This window comes from Pygocentrus nattereri, chromosome 11, assembly GCF_015220715.1.
Source record: "Pygocentrus nattereri isolate fPygNat1 chromosome 11, fPygNat1.pri, whole genome shotgun sequence".
In the NCBI taxonomy this organism is placed as follows: domain Eukaryota; kingdom Metazoa; phylum Chordata; class Actinopteri; order Characiformes; family Serrasalmidae; genus Pygocentrus; species Pygocentrus nattereri.
In genome coordinates, this window is record NC_051221.1 from 31,733,023 (window position 1) to 31,755,985 (window position 22,963).

Consider the following 22,963-nt stretch of genomic DNA (forward strand, 5'->3'; position numbering starts at 1 on the left):
GGAAACAGCCTGTTTTTAATTTATTTATTTTTTTGTGATGTTACAAAAAGCAACATATTTGCATATATCCGCCTATTCAGCCTACAGCTGTGTAGCAGCTGGGAAATGGGTTTTTCTTTTGACAGAATTCTAAGGATGTACCAGCATATCCATCTCAGCCTTGATATCCCATAAGATTCTGTTTCCCAAGCTGTTTCAGAGGGAAGGTAGGACAATATGTTTAAAATGTATATTGTTACGTCCTGTGTCGATGTTTCCTTTTTCTCTCTCTTTCTCTGTGTGTGAAGATTGTGGTGTGTTTGAATGAACAAAAAGTTGCTGCCGTGGCACAGGCCTTTTGTATTGACACATAAAAGTACTTTCGCTTCGCCTTTGCCTCGGGAAATATCTCAGTCTAATACAGAGAAATTTTCTAGGCATTTGAGAATATCTAAATCATCAACCCAAAATGAAAACTGGGAGTGTTTTTATTGTCATGAATCTTATTGCTGTTTGTCCAGCTTTAAAGAGAAAAAATCAGTCTTGGGGCAAGTGCCAAAAGGAGTTGGTTTTGTGCATGTTTCTCCCACTCCGTTGGGATCAACTCGCCAGGAAAACGATTCTGTATATGACCCATTTATTTTTAAGGGTAATGTGTCTTTGACTGGTAGGGAAGACCCCATTCCTATTACTATTCTTAGGGACACAGGTGCAATGCAATCATTATTCTTGAGGATGTTCTACCTTTTTCTACTGATACATCTTGTGGTACCGATGTTCTGGTATGGGGAATTGAATTGGGGGTGGTGCGAGTTCCCTTACACAATGTATATATACAGTCTAAACTGGTTTCAGGATTGGTTAAGGTTGTCTGTTCTCAGCTACCTGTGGAGGGCATTGACTTTATTCTTTGGAATGATTTGACTGGTAGAAAGGTGTTGCCCCTTCCAGAGGTAACTGATGATCGGATGTCTGAATTACAAGGGTCTCAAAAAGTAGTAGCTATGGCATCTGAATTCCCTTCTGTTTTTCTTGCCTGTGTAGTGATGGGAGCACAATCTTGTACGTTTGGCGAAGCTGTGGATCTATCTGAGTTTTATGTCTTTTAATGATAGCCCTAATGCTTCTCCAGAAGATTCGCCTGTTTCTGGTGCAGTCCAAGTCCTTGTCCTCTGTTTGTGGAGCTGAATTAGAACTGCCGCTGTTCATTGAGAGACAATAAATTGTTATGGAGCAATAAAATGATACATCCCTGGTTCTCTGCAGAGTCTGTGGTAAATAAGGAGGGCTTGGTCAAAGAATCTGTAGCCTACTTTTGGGAGGGTGATTTATCTTCTGCACCTGATTCTGTTGAAGTTGGTTTAAGCCTGCAAAGTAACTCCTTGTTCGGGGCTTGTTTGCAGAAATCAAATATTTTGGGAAACTTGACTTTTTTGTTTTATTTATCTGATGGTCCCCGCAATTACATTGTTCGACTGATCCAGTCTTACTATGAACTGTTTTCAGATGTCCCTTCATGCACCCACCTTGTGTCTCATGATATTGATGTGGGTGATCATTTACCCATTAAGCAGCAGGCATGTCCAGAACCGCAGAATGAGGTTCAATATTTAATTGAAAACAGTTTAGCAGTACCAAGTACTAGTGCATGGAGTTCGCCCTGCTTTTTGGTACCAAAGCCAAATGGTACAATGTGTTTTTGTACTGACTATAGGAAAATTAACGCAGTAACAAAACCCAATTCATTTCCTTTACCACTCATGGAGGATTGCATAGACAAAGTGGGCTCAGCAAATTATGTGTCAAAATTGAATTTGCTTAAGAGTTAATGGCAGGTGTCCTTAAGTCCACGTGCAGCTGAAGTCTTGGCTTTTGTTACACCCAATAATTTCATGGAATATTCTGTAATGGTCTTTCTTGGTATGACAGGATATTATCTTGGGTTTTGCCCAAATTTTTCTGATGTTGCTTTGCCTCTGACAAATTTGCTTCACTCCTCCTGTGATTTTGTTTGGTCTGATGCATGTCAGAGGGCTTTTGAGTTGTTGCTTTGTAATGCTCCTGTCATGTCTGCTCCAGATTTCACTACCCCATTTAAATTAGAAGTAGATGCTAGTACTACTGATGCTGGGGTGGTTTTGTTACAAGATGATCAGAATGGAATTGACCATCCAGTGGCTTTTTATTTGAAGATGTTTTTAAATCATCAACTTAACTACAGTACGATTGAAAAGGAGACACTAGCGTTGTTGTTGGCTCTGCAACACTTTGAAGTATATTTTGGTGGTAGCCCGGAACCAGTCATCGTATATACGGACCATAACCCCCTCATTTTTCTTTCTCGAATGCGAAATGCAAATCAGTGCATTATGAGACGGGTGTTGATAATCCAGGAGTTCAGCCTTGAAATCCACTAAAGAATGGAAAAGAGAATGTGGTAGCGGATGCCCTGTCCTGTGTACCCTAATTTAATAACTGTTTAAACTAACATGAAATGTTGTTTTTTGGTGGTGGGAGTGTAACGTCCTGTGTCGATGTTTCCTTTTTTTTCCTCTTTCTCTGAGTGTTCTCAGGTGGTCGTTGCTGCATGACTAATGTCCTGTTTCTCGCAACATATGATTGGCTGTTTCAGTTGGCGCCAGCTATAAAAGGCCTTTGGTGTTGGAGCAATACGGAGCGTTTTTTTCTTATTCTACCTTGCAAGGTTCCGCTCCCTTGCCTGCCCGCCAGTCGACAGACCAGTTATTGTTGATGTGCTGGCCTACAGGTACATGTGAGCCAGTGAAGACACTTTTGTTTCTTTTTTTAGCAAGGAAACATAGGGGTGGCCTGCCCTTTTTGTTTGATCTGTTGGACTTTGTTTATTGGTAGTGTGGTGAGGTATTGTTTTTGTCATTTCCTCTCTCTTTCTTTTGTTAGTTTAGTTAGTTACATTTTTTTATTTTTATTAGGCTCTTTTGTTTGTTATTTTGGGCCTTGGGCTTCCCTGAAGTTATGTTTCCTTGCTTCAGTTGACTGCTGAAAATAATTTAGATGACTGGATGAAAGTGCAAAGCATTGAATAAATTGTCAAATCGATATTTGATGTGTTTATTCTTATTTATGAATTAGATATTTTGCTTCCTCTTTGTGCATCTTACCCCTAGGAGACGTAACAATATTGGCCCCCATTTGTTGTGAAAATTACTTTACCACATACATTGGCTGTAAATTATGTTATTAACAAGTCCTTTCATTACATAATAGGTTATGGACAATAAGCTATATATTTTAAGTATTGCTATCTACTGATACCAGCATATCAGTTTAGCTTGCTTTAAGTATGTTAATATTGCAGGTTAATATTGTAGTGAAGACAACAAATAGCAAGGATTCTTGATAGGCTATATCATTTGGCACTAGATGCAGAAGGAAGCTCCTTCACAGGCTGCTGCCAAGACACAAAAGACATGCTATACCTAGCAACAGTCTTTTAAGTCCAGATTTACACTTTGTGTATAAGTCACAGTAAATTGCAGCCAATCAGGACAGATATCATTTAAGGGGTCTAAGGGATAAAGATAGGTTAGAACATAGATAAGTAAAAATGAAGTACGGCTGTTAAAAGTGGACACCAGGGAAAAGAAGAACATTTTTTAATATGGGCCCTATAGTGTCCAACATGATCTAATTACAGTACAGTCTGTTTCTCTATATTTTTGCCCCTCAAATGGACTTGCCCAGAGAGAATTCATTTGGGCAAATGAAAAGAAAACAAGGGGAAACAGATATGCTAGCAGGAGGCTAGAGGGGAACTTCCATCAAGTTCTGTTAGGAAGATTTATTTGAGATAACAGTAATTCCATTGGAACTCACCAGCATTTCCGCTTACTCATTCAATCTAAGTATTAAACCAACAATCAAAATCATATCAGACCAATTTGCCTTCATTACTAAAATCACTTGCAATCTAGAAAGGAATAACAGATTTTATCAAAAAACAAAGTGACAAAGGAAAAGAAATAACAGCAGATAACTGTATTAGGATTAAATGCTGAATGAAATGCAGAAAAGGCACAAAATGTTTGACAGGGAACTGCAACAAAATCAAATGCCAACCAGTACAATCATCATTAATGGTGAGGGGTGAGAGCAGGTCAAGCTCAAATGTAAACAAACACATCAGTAATGTCACTCATATGCTCCCCCTTCCACACTAAAGAATGAAAACATGGCATCAGTGTCTGTTCACAGAGAGACACTGCAAAAACAGCAATTTCCTGAGTTTATTTTCCTTTTCCATTTTTATTTAATTTCTGAAAGATTTGTCATGGCAAAGCATGGGCTGAACCAGAGGAAAAAGTATCCACAGCATCCAGCTGCCTGGGTAGCATATTAACTTGTTATGGTACACCAGGGGGTATTGTGGGTATTGTATAGTATGCATAACTGTAGAATCATAAAACAACAGTCAGCAGTCAGACACAGAAAGATGAGCAGAGAAAAAGAGCTTCCTGAGGTCAGTCAGTGTAAGAAAAGGAGGTCTGGTTTATATGAGGTGAACCCAACTCATTTATTTGAATTAATAACCATACTAAAAATCATTCTAAAGGTCAGCTCTTCACAAAGGTCAACCTGGATTAGTATTACAGAGAAATAAAGCATTTACTTCCATAGTGTGACAAATGCAGTAAAATGAATAAAGTGTAGTCCAGGAAATAAAGTGTCAAAATGAATGTGCTGCTTTTCCAAAATACTATAGTTACATCATCAAATATTTCTTGGAAATATTGCTCAAATGTAAACATCAGTCTGATATACTTTCCGCAATCAACTATATGCCAATACCTATATGATTTACAAAATTGTTACATTTTTTGTTAGTTACTCGTACAGTCCCTTAGGGTTTAAGTTCAAAATACTGTTTAAGAGAAGGCCTTAAATACAGGGTAGCAGTGAACAGCAGGGAAAGCTCATGGCCAGTTTTTGGTACCTGTAACTGTATCTGTGGAAAGAATATTCCAGCTTTAAGGCTCAGCCACAAAAGGGCACATACTCTTCAGCCAAAACACGACAATGTGGCACTTCATGAATCCAACACAGCTAGCTCCAGCCATCCTTAATTCTGCTTTTTCTTTCTTTTTCAGAAGGGACCTCCTGCTGCTAGCTCTTTCTTGGAAATACTCAGTCTGTACAATGATATGAGGTCAGTTGGTAGGTCTAAAGGGCCACTAAACATTCCACCTGACTCATCAGCAGTGCTAATGCATAAGTCATAGTGGAATTCAAAAGGGGCATAATACAGAAATTAGTCTTCTGTCAGAAGAAAAGTGAAAGCAGATTGAGAGAGAGCAAAAGAGAGAGACAGAAAAAGAGAGAGAGAGATTCATAGGATGTACACAAAGAATAATGTAGTGTAACTTGTGTTTCGGTGAGTCAATCTCCAGAGAGATGAATCAGACATGACTGCTTCATTAGAAGACCATAATTCCCTCCATTTCCCAATAACTACTGGAGGTGGTTAAAGACTGTGCATGGGGTGCTCTTTCCACCCCTCTGTTTCTTTAGCAGACTGTTGCGTCTTCACCAGGGAGAAAACCCAAACACTGTCTATGCACACACACTCATATTTATAGGCTTTTGACAGATCACTATAGACTTACTAGGAACATGACTGATAAGGTTTTGGCAGTTGTGGCTAAACAAAAAACAAAAATTGAGATCAAACAGCTGAATTAATAGTTTTTCTTTCAAAGCAAAGCACTTATGACTGTTCTCAGAGGTTTTGCACAGCCTACCTCAAAAACTTGGCAGCACATTTTATGTAATGGTAAGTTACCATAATTTACAAAAGCCACCAGAGGGACATTTGATAGGTAACAATGAATTATATGTTAATTCAAATTGATGAATACCCAGCTATAATGTTTCTACTAAATGCCCATATCATCTGTCTTCTTAAAGTATTGTTTATTCATGGGTTTTATGCAATGTTGCACAGGACACAGTGTAGAAGCATAAATCAGTAGACACAAAGGTTCAAAAGACACAAACTACTTCTTGTGAATATTAACAGAACATTAAGTTTGCACAATGCACATTGAACGAATGAGCAGATGCTGGCAGTTTCTCACACGTTCTGCCACTTTTAAACAATCAGAGGAAATTTGTCACATTTGACCAAGCAGTGTGGGAATTTGAGGAAGAGAAACAGAAAGAATTAATCATTTGGAGTTGATACAGTGTTATTACCATGATGCTGCAAGTAGTTAACAGATAGAAGTACATTAGTGTCAGCTGAGCAGCAGCCCAAATACAACCCCCCACAAAAAGGTCAGACTAACTAGAATGTATCAGGATCTTCAGGAAGGCTGAGAAAGAGAGGCTGGCATTTATGGCATCCGAACGCAAAGTGGCATAAGTAAACAGAGGGAATACATTCACAGTGTATAAACACAATGTGTTGATGTTGGCTTGCAAGATAATGAAATACATAAATAAAAAATATTGTACTCATAAGCCCAATTCAAATCTCTAGACTTGCAGACACGTGGACTAACATGTGTGTTTCAAAGAAAGTCCACAAGGCTGTAGGGCTGTTTTATTCAGTCTTTCATCTAGGCCATAAGGGACATAATGAGGAATTTTTGCAGAGAGGCCGCTTAGTACACAGGCTTCAGCAGACTTTGTTTATGGAATATAAACAAGACAACATGAACGAAAACAGGAGGATTTTTGAAAAAACAAGCAATAAAAATGTAAAAAAAAATGAATGTCTTACAATGTATTTTGGATTTTGGTGTGATTATCATAAGAACTAAGAGTTGAGCCGAAGTCCCCTGTGGTGCTTTTTTTTGTTATATTGAGACCATTTCATCATACTGAGGCTCATCTTAAAAACAAAGAAATGCAAAGGTCAACGTAAGCCATTGCAAGATGTATTATCTAATAATCATCTTTTCTTGGAAAAGCCATGCACCCCAGTCACTAATGCACTGACACAGCTGATCAGGAAATGAATAAAAGGCTTGTTATGTCTGGATCAATTCACTGACATGGCACAAACCCAATTTTTAATCATAATCAGGGACTGACCCTCTGTGCTGAAATCCTACTGTTGAAATAATGGAGGTCTATTAAATAATTGTGCATATCATTTCTTGGAAGTGGTGTTTCTATTTAAAACCACTTGAACTGTTTTCCATTACTCCGAAGAGAGAAAGCTATTGATTGCATCCTTACAAAATGACTGAAAAGCTGAATATTTGCTTATGTGAGTGAAATATCTTTACATGCACAAAACTGCCACTGCTCTAGTCCTGCGAAACATCTAATGTTAATTACCATAATATCAACAGCAAGCACCAAAAAGGCCCCTGACTTCACACTCTCAACGCTCTTCACTAAGACCAATGTAACTTCATCTGACTCACTAACATCTCCAGCACTGCTCTACATAAATGCCACACTCTGAATGCCACACCTTTTATTAAGAAAATCTAATGCAGCTCATAATCAGCATGTATTAGAGGAGAGGATGAATCTTTCAAAGCCAGCAAAGACAGTGACATAGAGAAACCATACACACACAGCACACAGAATGCAATGTAGGACTAAAGGACATGGTTAAGTTGAACTGTTCACCATTTATGCATGGGTCCTATACTTCTACCAAATGCTGTTTCAGGGATGATTTGCTTGAAAATATAACATCAGTTTATCATTTCGATGCCTCAGTTAGAAAGAGAAGCCCATAAATAAAAAAATACCTGCTTGAATTCAACTGCTGTGTAGAGACAGAGTCCTCCTCCTTTGCCAAGAAAGGCCTTGTCAGTAGACTGAAAGACAGAAAGAGTGGTGGGTCCTTGTCTTTGTATTTTAAAGAAGCTGATAAAAACTGAGACTGAAAGATTGAAAGAATTGATTGAAGGAGTTTCATGCCACTGGTGATAACATTAAAAGTATTGAGACTGATGAGATGGGCTGGAGTGGAAAAGTTCAAAAGTGCCCTTACATGCATACACAAGAAGACAAATTGATACGGAAAATTAATTTTCATTTATGACTATAAGTCCCAGTTTGGTTGTGCCCATTTGCAATGAACTTACATGAAAGGATCAATGAGGAATCAATTGAAATTAAGGGTCATAATGTTAAATAATTAAATGCTGCCAACCTAAGATATATAGAAGTGAGATTGTGCATCAGTGTAGTGATCCATGACATAGACTTGACTTGAGTGAGAAATAACACTATTTCACTATTAGGTAAGTCTGCACTTGTCCACCACACAGTCATAACTATTTCAGAGTGAATAGGGCAGTGCAGAGCCTAAGAACTTATAACAGAAGGGCTCCTCCCACAGACTGGAAGATCTAACTCTACAAATCCAGCAGCACTGTTTTTTAGGAGAAGTGGTTATAGCACACAGTTAGCAATTACAGAGTCATGGGTCCACAGACATGGTTGTATAGGCACTCCACATAACTCAGACATCAGTTGACTTTCAGGGACATGGCTTTAGCCCCTGGGAACCCCTAATTGACTCTATTCTAAAACGTTGCTTTATATCACCTGAGCATCTCTAAAGTAGCACACAAGCTCTGCAATCCACCTCTTTCTTAGACCTCACAATGAGCCCACAAAGACCTATTACTCCATGGTCAGAAGCACACCACCCTGTTTCAGTGAAGTGCTCTAGGGGAACTCTATAGGCTAGGGGGGCAGACAAACAAGACAATTGAGCACAGAATTAATAGGTTACACAGGAGTGTGTTGAACTGAGTGGATGAGTGAATGGATGGATGGATCGGTGGATGGAGGATAATGCAGTAACCTCAGTGTTAGTCACTATACTCACTGTGAAGCATCTGTCACCACAGGGAGTGGAATAAATTCATTAGCGAAGTCCATGTCATCTACTAGGCTGTTAGTACGTGAGATATCAGGGGGTCCATCCAGCTTTTTCTTAACTGCAAGAAAGCATACCAGCAACTTCAACGAAATATTCCTAAAAATGAGAATTAATACACTGCTGCAAAGAATTAAGCAATGGTTTAACCTAAAATCCAATTTAACCTAAAATCCAATTTAGGATACACTGGCTTCACAGCTCTAGGGCAAAACAGAAGAAGCAGACTCTGGATGTCTTGGTTGATTGACTAGTTTTGGGCTAGGCTAATTTTTTATTTTTTTTATTTTTTAAGATTTTTGGATAAATTATCACAGCTGGGAATACAAAAAGGCAATAAAGTAAAAGAAAGTAAGTAGAGATGATGTGATACCTGGAGAAGCAGGGCAGCTAAGATTGAAAGAAGACCAGGAGTGCTGACAGTCTGTGGACATGCATGAGAACACAGAAGGCACACAAACTCACACAAAAATGTGTTCCATGGAACAAAGTAAAAAAAACAAAACATACCAATATAAACATAGTTTCTGCAGAGACTATGCTATACGTTTGCCTAGTCACCCACACAGCTCTAGTCAACTAAATGCAGTGCAGTCAACCTTGTGAAATGTACTCATTAAATGCCTTTTTATGAATAAATGTAATAATTAAAAGTCAGCTCATAGACAGTGTTTTGATTTGGGAGCCAAAATACTTCTGCAACAGCAACTAAACAGCACAGCCCAGTGGACCTTAACAATCACATAGACAGCGAGATACAGAGTTGGCACACAGGAGAAGTGAAATAAATGGAGAAAGAGTGAGATGGGGGGGTGGGGGGACAGAGAGAATGAGTGAAAGAGTGAGAGAGAGAATAACAGAGAAATAAAGAAAACGGCCAAGTCAAGAGCTCAGCCTTATTAATAGCACCCCAGTCTGCACAAACACATTTGGTTTGGTAGGGCCCCGGCCAATAAAAACAAACACAGTGCCTGGTGACAGCAGGGTCCTGGAGCCACAACCCCATTCACAGATTCTCTCAGGCCATCGGACCAGACAGATAACAGTGAGATAAGCCGGATGTTGACCAAACTCAACAATGCCCAGTTTATTTCTGACCACTGATGGCCCACAATGGTCTGATCTATCATTATTCCACAAACACCAACAATCTAAGATTGCCATTTGGTTTAAACGCCATTGTTCACCAGTCCAAAGTTGACCTTTCCACAGAAAAAAAGCTGCTGGGCTGCTGATGTACACTTGCTTATGACTGTTCTCCTATTTTATCTAATTTATGTACATTCCTGCATTTTCTAGCTATCCTAAAGCCAACAGCTAAAACAGGAATATTTTTGTTGATTTAGAAAATAGATAACAAGCAGTCTCAGACATAAGGGCCAAGCTAAGTTAATAGGTCTATTAAAAAATCTCAACCAGGGCAGCACAGTAAAATTCCTGTTTTCCCACTCACAAGGAGCTCCACAAATTTTGTCTTACTTTAGAGTATTAAAACATAAAAGAATTTCAAAGCTACATAAAATAAAGAAATCAACTAATTGCTCCTTAATATGAGGAATTTGTCCCTCATAAATTATGTAGTTAGTGGATCTATTAGAAATACGCCCAAGGCTGCTGTTTCTCCACCTTTATGCTGCATCTTGACCTTGCAAACAAAACTAGCACCTGCATACATGCTCCAGTCTGATTAACCCCTTAAACTCTGGATTATTATTCCATTAGTAATCTTAAGATCATTATTCAGCAAATACTACAAAATTAACGTATAAGCTATGTAGTTATAAGATTAGGAAATTTCAATTTGGGCTGACATAGAGACCTTTAGGATTTAAAGAGGTTTTTTAACACAAGCAATATCAGTAGCAGAAATCCTTTTTTCCTTGTTTACAATTAAAAGAGTCTGACTGCTAGTCTTTGATTAGTTCTGTGATCTCAGATGATGACAGAATTAAAAACAATAAATAAAAAAACATTAAAAGAAGGTACAGCAAAGCCACAGATGTGGTGCAATCACACATGGAACTCACCTGTCTGCCTGAACATCTTTGTGATGCCTTCAGGGATAAAAGTAGGAAGCAGGTCAAGCAAACTTTCTTCACATCATTTTGGTATATTTCCAGAAATAATGCTGAGGGATCATCAATTAAAAAAATACTAATGAATTCCATTTGTCAATCTGTCATTCTAGATGGTAGATAAATTACTGAACCCTGAGGACCCAAAGCAACACTCTTTGATTGAAAGGACTGTTTTGTATTTGCAAATCTCTCTTGTGCCCTCTCTAGGCTTCCTGAGACATTATCTTCAACTGAAGGAATTTACACTAGTTATACTGTAGAAGAAACCCCAAAGTTCTGTTTATTCCACATCTAAAGCCTAAAATATGGTTGTACACACTTTAGACACCCCTGGATTTTAAAGACTAACTATTTGAGCTTCCTTATATGCTGAAGTCTTAATGAGCAATTTTTTGGGGGTACAGTTCAAAGTCTTACAGACATATGGTCCTATTTCATTATCTGTCTTTCCCACTGAACTAATTAAAGCTTCAGAAGAGACATTTTTTCTGTTTCTCTGCTGGGGACTGTCTCTGCTTTTATGATAAAGCCATTTGACAGGAAAAACCCCTGTAAAACCCCACAAAAACAGCCTTATTAACAGTAAAAGGGCGTAGATTCGTGTGGCAGGGGCTCGTTTTTACACAGGATGTGTTCCAGTCACATATGGAAAATGACATCAATCACCAGTAAGGAAAAATGGGGCAGGTCAAACATTCTTTTTATCTATTTTACTGTTCTTTCCTCTCTATTTGATTTGTAAGTGCTCCTGCTAAATAAAAGAAAAAGTTGTCTCTTTTATTTTTTGTTCCGTGTAAGAATTACTTTTAAAAGTAAGTGAAAAGAAGGCTACTGACCTATACTTCTCTTTAATTCAATGGACACAGTACAGCACGTAAACGTGAATTGTCCAGCTAAGCCAAAGCAAAAACCTGAGCCAAAACACTGGACCCTACTCTAAGCATTTCTGTGTGTCCTGGAAGCAGCGTGCACATAAACTGACTTCGTTGGGAAGAAGGAATGTCAGGGTTAGTCTCTCCTCCACCATATGCATGTGATGTGTCACTGAATGTAGGTCATGTGGAAAAAGTATCAAAGCAAATATTTTTTTGCCAAATATAGTGATACAAAAGAAAAATAAAGAAGTTTTTATGTCCATGTCAATGGTATGCTTCTGTGGAAAACTTTCTTTTACACTATTACAACATGGGGTAGTAAAGACACCCATGGTCAATTGTAGGATTAATTATACAGGAAAGTTTGAGCTAAAAATGTTTTTTTTTTTAACTATTCAATATTTTTTTTTTTTATGAGAGACTCCAGACTGATATATGATCAACTGAAAACCAAATGAAAATGTACCTGTATTCATTTTTGTTCCTCATAGAATAAATGATTGTTTTGATTCAGGTTCAGACTGTAACATTATTTAGGGTATGTTTTCTGAACTAAATGTAGGATCCATGCAAGACTAACAGGGCTTTAATACCTGGAGGTTCCTCAAGGAAGAAGGGCACCTCTCGTTTGTCCTCTTTGTCATCTATATGATCATAGGTGATTTGAGGGATGGACAGGGCCTTCTCTCCTGCGGTCCCCAGGGAACCATTATCACGGGTGGACTTTAGCCTCCGCTTATAGCGCTTACTCTGTATTCAAAACAAAATAGAATGGAGATGCCAGGCATGTTAAAATAAAAGTATGAATTATATAAGGTACATACATATTCTGTATTCTGTTGAATGAATTCTACCAAATTAAAACTATTTTAAAAACAATTAAACATTCAGACCTTAAATATTTACAGCTTATGATATATATAGGCCCAAGGCGTCGATTGAGACATATATCGCTGTTGTTGGAATAAAACCTCATATCACAATTTTTGACATAATTTGAAAATGCATTTTGGCCTTTATTTTGTGTAAATTTCATGAAGGATGGACCAAAATAAATGGCCAAACATGACTGGGAAAAAAAGTCTGGTTCCATTGACTTACATTGAAAATAATGTATGCTTTCACCTTCTGCTGTAAAGTTACCATTTTGGAGATACAAGGTTTTGTTCCGACTACAGCGATATACTAAATCATCATTCATAAGGTACTTTCTATTGGGAGGTGCCTGCCCCAAACTCTAACCTATACATTTCAACTTTTGAAAATAATTTCAAATCAAATGGGTTTGATCAAATAAGTTTGATTTTTATGTAAAAAAAACCTTTATCATAAGTTTTCATGTCACAACCGCAACACAAAGAATTTTCATCCACAGGTGGAGCCTTATTTTAGTCACACTTGGCCACATGGTAAGCAGGTAGACACCAGTGTTTAAGTAACTGTGTCCCAAAGTCTGAAAATCAGTTTGTAACATTCAGAATTGTTACTGCCAAACACACTTTTTTCTGTAATTAAGTAAACATTTTTGTATTTTAGTGATAAAATGATTCAACACAGCTGTGTTTGATAGTCTTGTACTGGCTTGAGCTTGAGTTTTAGATAAAAGTTGCACTACCGAAACAGTCACTATAGCATTTGGTAAAGTTTTGTAGAAATATGATTGTTTTTCTAGTGAAAAAAAAAATCAATATTTGTTTTAATAAAATAAAGATATTTATGGTATAGGGTCTTTCAAAGACTGTGAAGGCTGTGAAGACACAAGCAACAAAAGAGTGCGATGGACCTCTAAGAGAAGTGTCTACTTCTGCTCTTTGAAATCTTCATCACCTTGACGACCATAATGTGTCCTTCAAATCACTAAGAAAGAACACTAATCTGACAGAACAGCCTCTGTCCAGGCTGTGATGGTGATAAAGAAGGCACACTTCTATATTGTTGTGGCTCTAGCCTAAGGCCTTTTCCCATTTAGCCTTATGGAGAAAAAAAAGGCAAATGTACACTTCAGCTGTGATGTACATCATTCACTGCACACGTTGGTCAACAAAGATTCACTTAATGAAGTTTAATCTAAATGTTATCAAGAATACAATCTACAAAGCAGCTCAGAGATGTCTTTGTTCTCCTCTTTGCGAAAGAGAGAAAGGCATTTGAAATTTATGCAAGAAATACTACAGGTCCAGACACATTTGTGGTACTTGACAAGTGGAATAGAAATGTAGGATTCATACGAAATGCAAATTTGCCCTTCTGAGAGAATTTCATAAATATTTCGTAGTATCCACCCACAGCCAACAGAAACGTGCTCCATGATCTGATGACTTTTGTGTTGTTCGGCTAATGTTCTTCTATGATTAAATCCTTTCATATTCATTACTAGCACGTTTGAATTAAAGAATTTCTCTCCCGATTTGATAGTGAAATTACTTTTTCCCATTACACTGGACGGCCCGTGTAGGAGGATAGTAGTGGGGATCAGTGAATGACCGCTTTGGAAATGAGGAAGGAATGAATGGTCGGTTTATGAACGAGAGAACAGTCACACACCCGCGCAGAGAAAGAGGTGGAAGTGGCAGCCGTTCTCCCAATATGTTTGGAGACAGAGCTACACAAAGATTTTTTTGTTGTTGTTGCGCTACACAAAGGTTTGCTCCCAGGAGAGAGGCGGCCGTGACATCATCTCATCTGACTGTGTCATTGTGTAGAGAAGACAAAGGGGCCCGGGGTCAACTGGGTGTCCAGAGGAGAGAGTGAGGGATACAGCAAGTACGAGAGAGAGAGAGAAAGTGTAATTCTCATTCTTTCAATGCTTGTCCCATGACTTCAGACCACAGTATTACACTTCAACCTACACACAGTAAATTCCCGCCATTCACTATAAAAGTAAAAAACTCACTACAAAAAAATCCAGCCTACTACATTTAACCATGTGTAGCGTACAAAGCAAAGAAAAGCAGATGACCTTCACCACTAAGGCACAATGCCCCTATTACACTTTCTGCAAACTGATCCAGTCCATTCTAACTCACTTAATTCTATCTGCCAAACACACCTTTGTCGCTTCACCTGCACCAGGTGTGTATGTGAATGGGCCCAAGGCAAAGATTACATACAATGTGACTCTAGAGAAGCTTAGAAAGGTTTACTTTACAGTGACCTACTATAGCCACTCAGTGAGCTTAACACACAGGAAGGACAATAACAAAAAGACACAAAGGAATAAAGTAAAAGCAGAGGCAGCTCCACTTGCAAACATCAAGAGAAAGAGTACCAGTTTTCTGAAGTTTCCAGGACTGGAGTTCTCTGAGTTTATGACTGGGATGTAGTCACCCGTCAACACGTACATCTTCCAGGTAGCTGGACAGCCGTCAGGTTTCTCACAAGCGTAGCATCGCCACAGGGTCTGCAAATAAGAAAAGCTGGGTAATCGATTGGGGTGCTGATTGTACTTTTATAAATATGGGTGAAAAGTAAAGATGAAAGACATTTCAAATACAGGTAAAGTGTCCTATGTGCATGTTTCAGATAAATAACTTAAAACATTATTAAAACCTATAGCATGTAGAAAAATGAAGAACTACAGTTTACTTTGAAATAAAATCATTAAAATACTTCAAATATTGTATTATTTTCACCTTAACGGGAAAATCTTTTTAAGATTTCAGAGTATCACAATATTCACTGAACCCTGTTACAAATTCACTAACTCAGCCGTGTGAAATACTTGGAATACCTGAAAGTCACATTTTCAACAGGAATCATCTGAATTTCCTGAAGATTGTGAGAAAGAGAAAAGTTCTCTTATTGCTTTTTCTTTATTATTAGTGATATTGTGATATTGAAAGACGTTGAAAAAAATAACAAGGAGGCCAGCTTGGCTAAACGCTCAACCCAGTTACTTTTTAAGAAATTGTTACCAAAGAAGCCTTGTAAAAATGAGATGGGTTAACAGTTAATGGTTAAAGACACATGTTACTTGATTCAAGGTGGAAAAATGTTTTTAAAAAAAGTTTTTTAAAGTATTGTTAGGAATTGCAATAGATAATGACACTGCAATTGAAGAAACACCCAGAAATTATTCACCACTTGTGCTGCTAGAAACACTTAAGGGAATAGTTCAGAACTAAAATATTAACTAATGGCCATGATACAAAATGAGGACATTCATGTCCTGCTAGCTCCCATTCATTATTATGACAACTATGTTATCATATTTTGCCTCCAAGTGTCTTTTTCTGAAAGATAACTTTGTTTGTCCCATAGGGAAATTGGTCTTAGACATTCAGGCTACCACAAAAATCAACAAATGTGAAATCAACAAATAACTTGAGAATGACACAGTGGCAAACTCATTTTTTTGGATTGTAGTGCAGGAACACAAGGTCATCTGCACTGAAAAAAGTAAAAAGAAAACTTTCAGTTTACTCTTGATAATAACTGTATAACTGTATATATTATATCAGTGTATAATGCATAATGTGTATTTTATTCATGTGGAATGATGTACACATTAGAATGCGAATGCAATGCATTACTTTTTTCAGTGTGGAGCTTTGTCAGTACCTGTATTAGAGAGGCAGCAGCTGGGATTTGGCGATTGAAGTGTTTCTGTCTCTGTTTTTGTTGCACCTTCAGAGCAAAGCCCGAACCCAGAATTCCCTGAAATGACAGTTAATGTTGGGAGGTGTTGCTTACATCTCAGACCAGTTTTCATGTTCCTCTTATAATGATTAAGATCATGAATCTGCATAATCTAACCCTCTTGCACAAACATAAATAGCATTGCATAACCAGAAAAAAATACAAATGTCTTTATGTGACTATCCATTTACAAATCTCTCCGATGAACACTCAACTGAAACAACAGTGAGAGAACTCACAGTGACCAATATGTCCAGTTTCTTTGTATTCAGAGTTTGTTGTCTAAAATAATGTGCATTCCTAATGTTGCAGTTGTGCATTACTTAAAGTGTTATGTGAGAACTCAGGCCCCTGGGGCCCTGCTTTCTCTTTAATGGACCCCATTAACCTTGGTCCCCCATTACTGCAGGGGCCTCTATAGGAAAACACTGCCCTAGGGCACCAGACGGGGTCTGAGAATTGTGTAGTGTGTGTGTGTGTGTGTGTGTGTGTGTGTGTGTTTGAGAGAGAGAGAGAGAGAGAGAGAGAGAGATGATATTTACCGCTGGCAGGGCAAAGAAGGAGATAGCAAACACACTAAAACAGGAGGCGATGGCCTTCCCTATCCATGTCTGGGGAACTTTGTCTCCATAACCTATTGTAGTCACAGTGACCTGTAGAATAGAAGGGAAATTACTTCTTAGTTTTATTTATTTGTTTTATTTCCATCCAGCAGATCTACTTATAAAAGACTGAGATAGTTGCACTTGTTGGTTTCATGTCTGCATCTTGGGTAATGATACATTATGTCTACTTAAAAGCACACAGTATTCTGAACAGAACTCCAAAGTGTTCTTTGCTGATGTTCCTCTGATAAACACTGTGCTTCATTATCTGTGATGTATTTTTGGGTTAAAACAAACTAGACTAGACTAAGTTCTCAACCTTTTCCACTTTTAAGGCCTGCCTATTTATCATGAGACAGCAGGAAGGCCCACAAGAAAAAATTTTTGCTTAAAATTATAAAATTTGTAAAAAAAAAAAAAAAAAAGGAAAATCTTTAAAATGTTGTTTTAAATTATTGTTCCTAAACAATAGTATGCAGATTAGATTGTCAGTTTGAATCCAGTCACTGAAACCAAACTCTGTAGTGATTTTAAAGAAATGAAAACAGAAAAAGGAAATACAGTTTGTATTTAGAGTTTGTTTTAAAAAGCTGGCTCTGTATTTCAGTGCACAATATCAATAAGAGTCAGAGTCAAAGATTTTCAGATTTCAGAGTATAATAAAATGGAAAAAAATGAAATTTGTGTGTAGTTCACTTCACGCAATATAATAATTATTACAAATTACAATTATTCATAAGTAAGCCTAACATAAGCTTGTTTTATACCAACATTCAAGCAAAATGGTACCAAATTAAGTATAAAGTTTCCAAAATTCAGTCATCAGCTGCATGTTTGCCATTTAGAGTTTAATAATATTTTATATTGATTTTTTATTATTAAGTCATCATTCCCTTCAATATAGGCCTCAGAAGCACCAGAGGGTGATTTGTAGCCCATTTGTGGTCCCCAGCCCAGTGGTTGAGAAACCTTGGAGAAACCTTGGACTAGACTAAACTTGTGTACAGTCTATATAGGAAATATTGAGATCCTAGAGAGAGACCAACCTTCTTCTATCCTTCTTCTTTGCAATACATTTTTAAAACAGGTACCAGATTAGCAGATTTTCTTTTTTACTTCAGGAAGATTAACAGTTAACTTACTTGGCAAACTAGCATGTTTACTATCTGGATAACACTAGTGATGAATAAAACATAGTCTTCTAAAAAAGACATGTTGCTTGTAATTAAAATCTTCCATGAGTTCGACATACCAGAAAATACAAAGTAGCTTTTTGGAAGTGGTGTGTGCTTGTCTCTCAGTTCATCTACATGTTAACTACAAGGTCATGGTCACTTTCAATATTTATATATTTGAAAAGCTATAAGTAGTACAATATTGTCAACTCCCCATTGGGCCTCATTCACCAATATGTTCCTATGTCTTTTCTTAAATTTGTTTTTGAGAAAGATCCTAACAAAAAGTCTACATCAGATTCATGATGTGTTCTTAAACCACAGAACTGAGCATAGATGCTGTTCTTACCTAAGAACTAATCCCAAATAAGAAAAGATGGGTGAATGTCAGAATCTTCATTAAAGAAGTGGGTAAGTGAGTTTTAAGAAAATATGTCTCCTTAAGAATAGTTGAAGGAGGCCCATTGTTGGTGGATAATGTTTTACTGTAATTCAGAATTTCCTCAACTATTCTCTAGAAAAGGAATGGAGATGGCAGTAGTTAACTCAAGGATCTGTGATTCCTTACAGCATCACAATAGAAATATTTTTATGTGTTGAACATACAGTGCAATGCAAAAGTCCAATTGTTTATGTATCTGGGCAGTAACTGTTTTTTGCTTGTAAAAGTAAACAATACAGCAATACAACAGACAATAGAATACAAACAAACATTAATGTAGTAAAAAGTAATATAAATTTCTTGTTTCCAAAAAATGTATTTGATACCTCGTGAGATAGTTAGAAGAACACGGGTTTGATTCCAGATACCACATTGATGCCTCCAGCTATCACATGTATTTGATTTAATTTAATGAAGCACTGATTAGCTGAACCAGGTGCTGGATGATAACCACAAATAATACTGGGCTTTCATGAAAAGAGGTTTCGAAATGGTTTAATGAACATGCTGACATACATAACATCAATATTTATTTGTATTTATTCATATATTACAGTTTATTTTTGAAAATAAATGCATACTGCCCAATTAATGTTTTTTAACAAAAAATTCTCAAGTCCCTAAAGCTTTTGCACGTAAATGCATAATGATTTTGCACTGTAAAATAAAAATGAACAGAAGAAGGAACATTTTTAAGACAGATCAAAATGATGCATGCTACGTGTTCCATGGGAAGAATGACTTTCATGGTAAAAATGTTGCAGAGTAAGTGCACTTAGTGGCTTCTGTTTTTGCCTTGCACTTTTATTTGGTCAGAGGGGAGCTAATTTTACATCTAATACTTTTAAGCCTAGGTTTACTGAGTGCACTCTGACTCATCCTACACTCACACACTTTCCTTTCCCCTAATCCATTATAAAGTGCGGGAATTCAGCAAACACAGGAAAACAAATACCTCTAGACCCATGTGCTGAAAGAGGAGCCAACTCTGACACACTGAAAGAGCCCTCGGCTCACGGCGAGTGTGTGTGAGGCTTTAATTGTACAATACCTACAATAGAGGCTGAAGGAGGCCGAGGCTCTTCACGTGGGCTTTTGGGGTGAAGAGTGGCAAGGAGAGTTTAATCCTAGCTTTCAGAGTTCACACACAATGCTAGTCATGACATGGGTGCGCAATTAGCCACTCTGGTTCAAGTTAGAAGACCAGATCCAACGTGCCAAGGGTGGTGCCCCAGGCTCCTTATGAGACAGAGGGAATTCTGTACATGTGTGTGTATTTGGTATAATGGTATCCCAGGCTGCAGCGTCCCCAGATATACAATTTACTCCAAGCATGAAGCCAATGTGGGTGATTCATTGAGTCACTGAGTGCAGCCTATGGTCTACGTGTGTGGCCAAGCCAAAGCTGACATCACAGTGTCGCCTTCGGGTGTACAGTCTGCTGTGTCTCTATGCATGTGTGCATGTGTCTGGGAGAGATGAGGTGAGCCTTTTGTGTGGCAGTCACAGCATATGAGCTGATGGCATCTATCTCTCTTTAATACACATCTAGAGCTCTCTCAATCATCTTGTCCCTGAACTGAATTCTGCTCCCCTCCTTTATAAACTGTTCTTTTTCATTGACAATTGTGGGTTTTCTGTTTCTCTACACACTATTTCTCTTTGTCTCTTCTTATCTGCATTTTCAACTTTTGCCCCTGCTTTTTCTCTCATCCTCAGCCATAGCCTTTCCCTTTTCCCTCACTTTTATTCTGTGCTCCTTGCCAACTCCTCTCTCCCTATGAAAGAGGGATGGGCGTGGCCAGAGGAAGGAGCAAGCCGTTAAGTTAAAGAGTTGGCATATGTTCATTCTGAGAAAGAAGAGGTATGATTCATGCGGGCTGGCTTCTGCCTCTCTCTCTCTTTCACTGCACCTGCAGCTCCCTACAGAGAACAGCACCAAGCTAGCCTCTGTATTTCTCTCTTTCAGTCTCTACAGATCTGTACAAAGAAAGAAATATACTGAAAATATACTGACATACATTTTGTTCATATTATTTACACATACACTGTTCCCAAAAAGTATATGGACACTTTTAGCCATTTAACTATTAATAAACTTTAGGTTATTTCATAAACGGTTTAGCTTTCAAACATCAAACTGATGGTAGACTCTGTGTGGAGAACGTCTGGAGAAGAACTCCAACCACACTGCATTAGTAATTAGCAGATGGTAACATTTTTCTCCTACAGTGGTGCCAGTGAGTTTGTGTTCATTGATGGGATCATGAACTCAGAAGGCTTTTCGGATGCAAACCTGCAGAAGTTTTAACAGAACCTGCACAAGTGATAATGATCATCATCTGCCTTGTGTAAAAAATACTGTTTAAAACACACTACTTGATTTGACATTTTGTTTCCTAACACAATAATCCAAATACACTTTTAATTATGGCACAAATACACTAACAATACCTATAATTTTAATATGAGAGGATCCTCCTAACGCAGCTTGGAGATACTGTAAGGTGATTCAGCATTAGCCATTTATGAAGACTTATCAATTACTGTGCTTAAAACTTACTAACTACCATGGCACTAGTGAGTATATTATGTCGTTGTCAAAGTATAGAATTAAAGTGTGGGCCACACACAGACCAGTGAGGGGTCTAAAGGGTTTAAGGGGTTAAATCATTGCTGCTGCAAAGACTAACCTTGAAAAAACTCTGTGTGCTTCATTTACCCAGTGCCCCTGAGTTGAGTACGGACCAATAAGTAGCCAAAAAACGTTTCCTCATATCATGCAAATCTGTAACAATTACCAATTTTAGTAGAAATACAGCACATGGTTGCAATCCCAGTGGGTTCCTTCTCCCCTTTCTCCTTCACTTTGTCCCTCCCCTATTCTTCTCTCCTTTCCTCTATCTCTCTGTCCCTCGCCTTCCTCCTGCCCTTCACCTCCCTCCTGCTGTCCCTTCCTCTCTTTGTCCCCCTCTCCTTCAGTGAGTTCATTCCCCCTGCCTCTTCTCATGCTCAAGTTTACAGTTTTCAGGGAAAAAAACAAAAGGGAGCAAATCCCCCTGTCGAGGGCTTCATCTCACTACCTCTTCCACACAAACAACAGCTTTTGTCCTCCATTGCAGAGAGCAACAGGAAGCCTCACGCTTTCTGACCCTCTCCACAAAAAGGTAGAAACCCTGCAATTAAAGTTTTAATTAAAGACGCTGACGCCTCAGAGTGTGGAGAAGAGAGGGGGCTTTCAGAGGGACAGCAGGCGAGGTGAAAAGAGGTGAAAGGAGACTATTGCCAGGCCTTTTGTAAACCACCGATCCCCTGAGCAAGCCTATGATTGCTTTCTCATTACTCTACACATTAAATTCAACTTGTTAATTAACTAGACTCGAAACTTCATCTGAGATGGACTCAAAGGCCATTTGATTGAATAGTTTTGGATTAAGGCACACTGCTGTTCACTCTTTCTGTGTTGCTACAACTCTGCAATGCTGATAAACAAGGATATCTATTGAACCTTTCAGCTATTCTACTTTAACAGTTGCGCTAATGGCTGAATTTTTCAATTAGTTGTTTGACTATAGAAGCACATATTCTTACCATTACACAGACTGCTGAACAAAAATAAATCTGCAACACAAAATGCCTTAGAGCATATGAGAACTATCATTAATTGACCACTTTTATTTTGGTTCCTCAGCAAAACCTAGCAAAGTTGGGTAAATCTGCATAGCATATCCACCACAATTTAAGTCAGATTTAGTGAAACATTTAGTATGATGTTGATGTCGTATCAGCAAAAGTATTTACAAATAGTGCAAGACAAATATCTTTCTGTATTTCAACTGCTCTGTGTTTTTTCTAAGTCAGACCATTTGCAAGAGACTTACAACACCCCACCACAGTGCATCAGCATAGCTTGAGAAGCCTGTCTTTCCCTCCTCATCCACGGCATCTTTCTCCGCAAGATATACAAAGTATGAGGAGAAGATCAAACCCAGGAATCCAATATACAGCGTCGTTATCAGCTCCTGGTACAGAGAAGAAGCACAGTTACAATATTGTTAAAATTTCTGAAATAATTCAGATTCCTGATGCTTGGGGTATCTTTTAATTAATCTGATGTAAAAAATGTGCTGTTTAATTAAAATTTATGGGTCAGATATTGTAGATTGGGACATTTAATATCAGAAAGCATCACTATATAACATACCACAACCACATTGTAGCTGAAATGCAAGATACAATTTAAACATCAAAAAGTTACAAGAAGCCATGAGCAGTACAAGT

The 22,963-nt window shown here is 38.0% G+C and overlaps 1 protein-coding gene across 1 annotated transcript in view; it reads right to left on the bottom strand.

Moving 5' to 3' along the window:
- The window catches only part of kcnq1.2 (potassium voltage-gated channel, KQT-like subfamily, member 1.2), a 154,567-nt gene that overhangs the window by 113,926 nt on the left and 17,678 nt on the right, over nucleotides 1-22,963 (bottom strand). The window contains exons 7-15 of the mRNA XM_037542579.1: nucleotides 22,564-22,704; nucleotides 17,003-17,113; nucleotides 16,383-16,478; nucleotides 15,091-15,222; nucleotides 12,416-12,572; nucleotides 10,897-10,923; nucleotides 9,243-9,293; nucleotides 8,819-8,930; nucleotides 7,728-7,796 (exon numbers count right to left, since the gene is read on the bottom strand). Coding sequence (XP_037398476.1) covers nucleotides 7,728-7,796; nucleotides 8,819-8,930; nucleotides 9,243-9,293; nucleotides 10,897-10,923; nucleotides 12,416-12,572; nucleotides 15,091-15,222; nucleotides 16,383-16,478; nucleotides 17,003-17,113; nucleotides 22,564-22,704 — 896 coding nt within the window. The remainder of the gene's footprint in view (nucleotides 1-7,727; nucleotides 7,797-8,818; nucleotides 8,931-9,242; nucleotides 9,294-10,896; nucleotides 10,924-12,415; nucleotides 12,573-15,090; nucleotides 15,223-16,382; nucleotides 16,479-17,002; nucleotides 17,114-22,563; nucleotides 22,705-22,963) is intronic.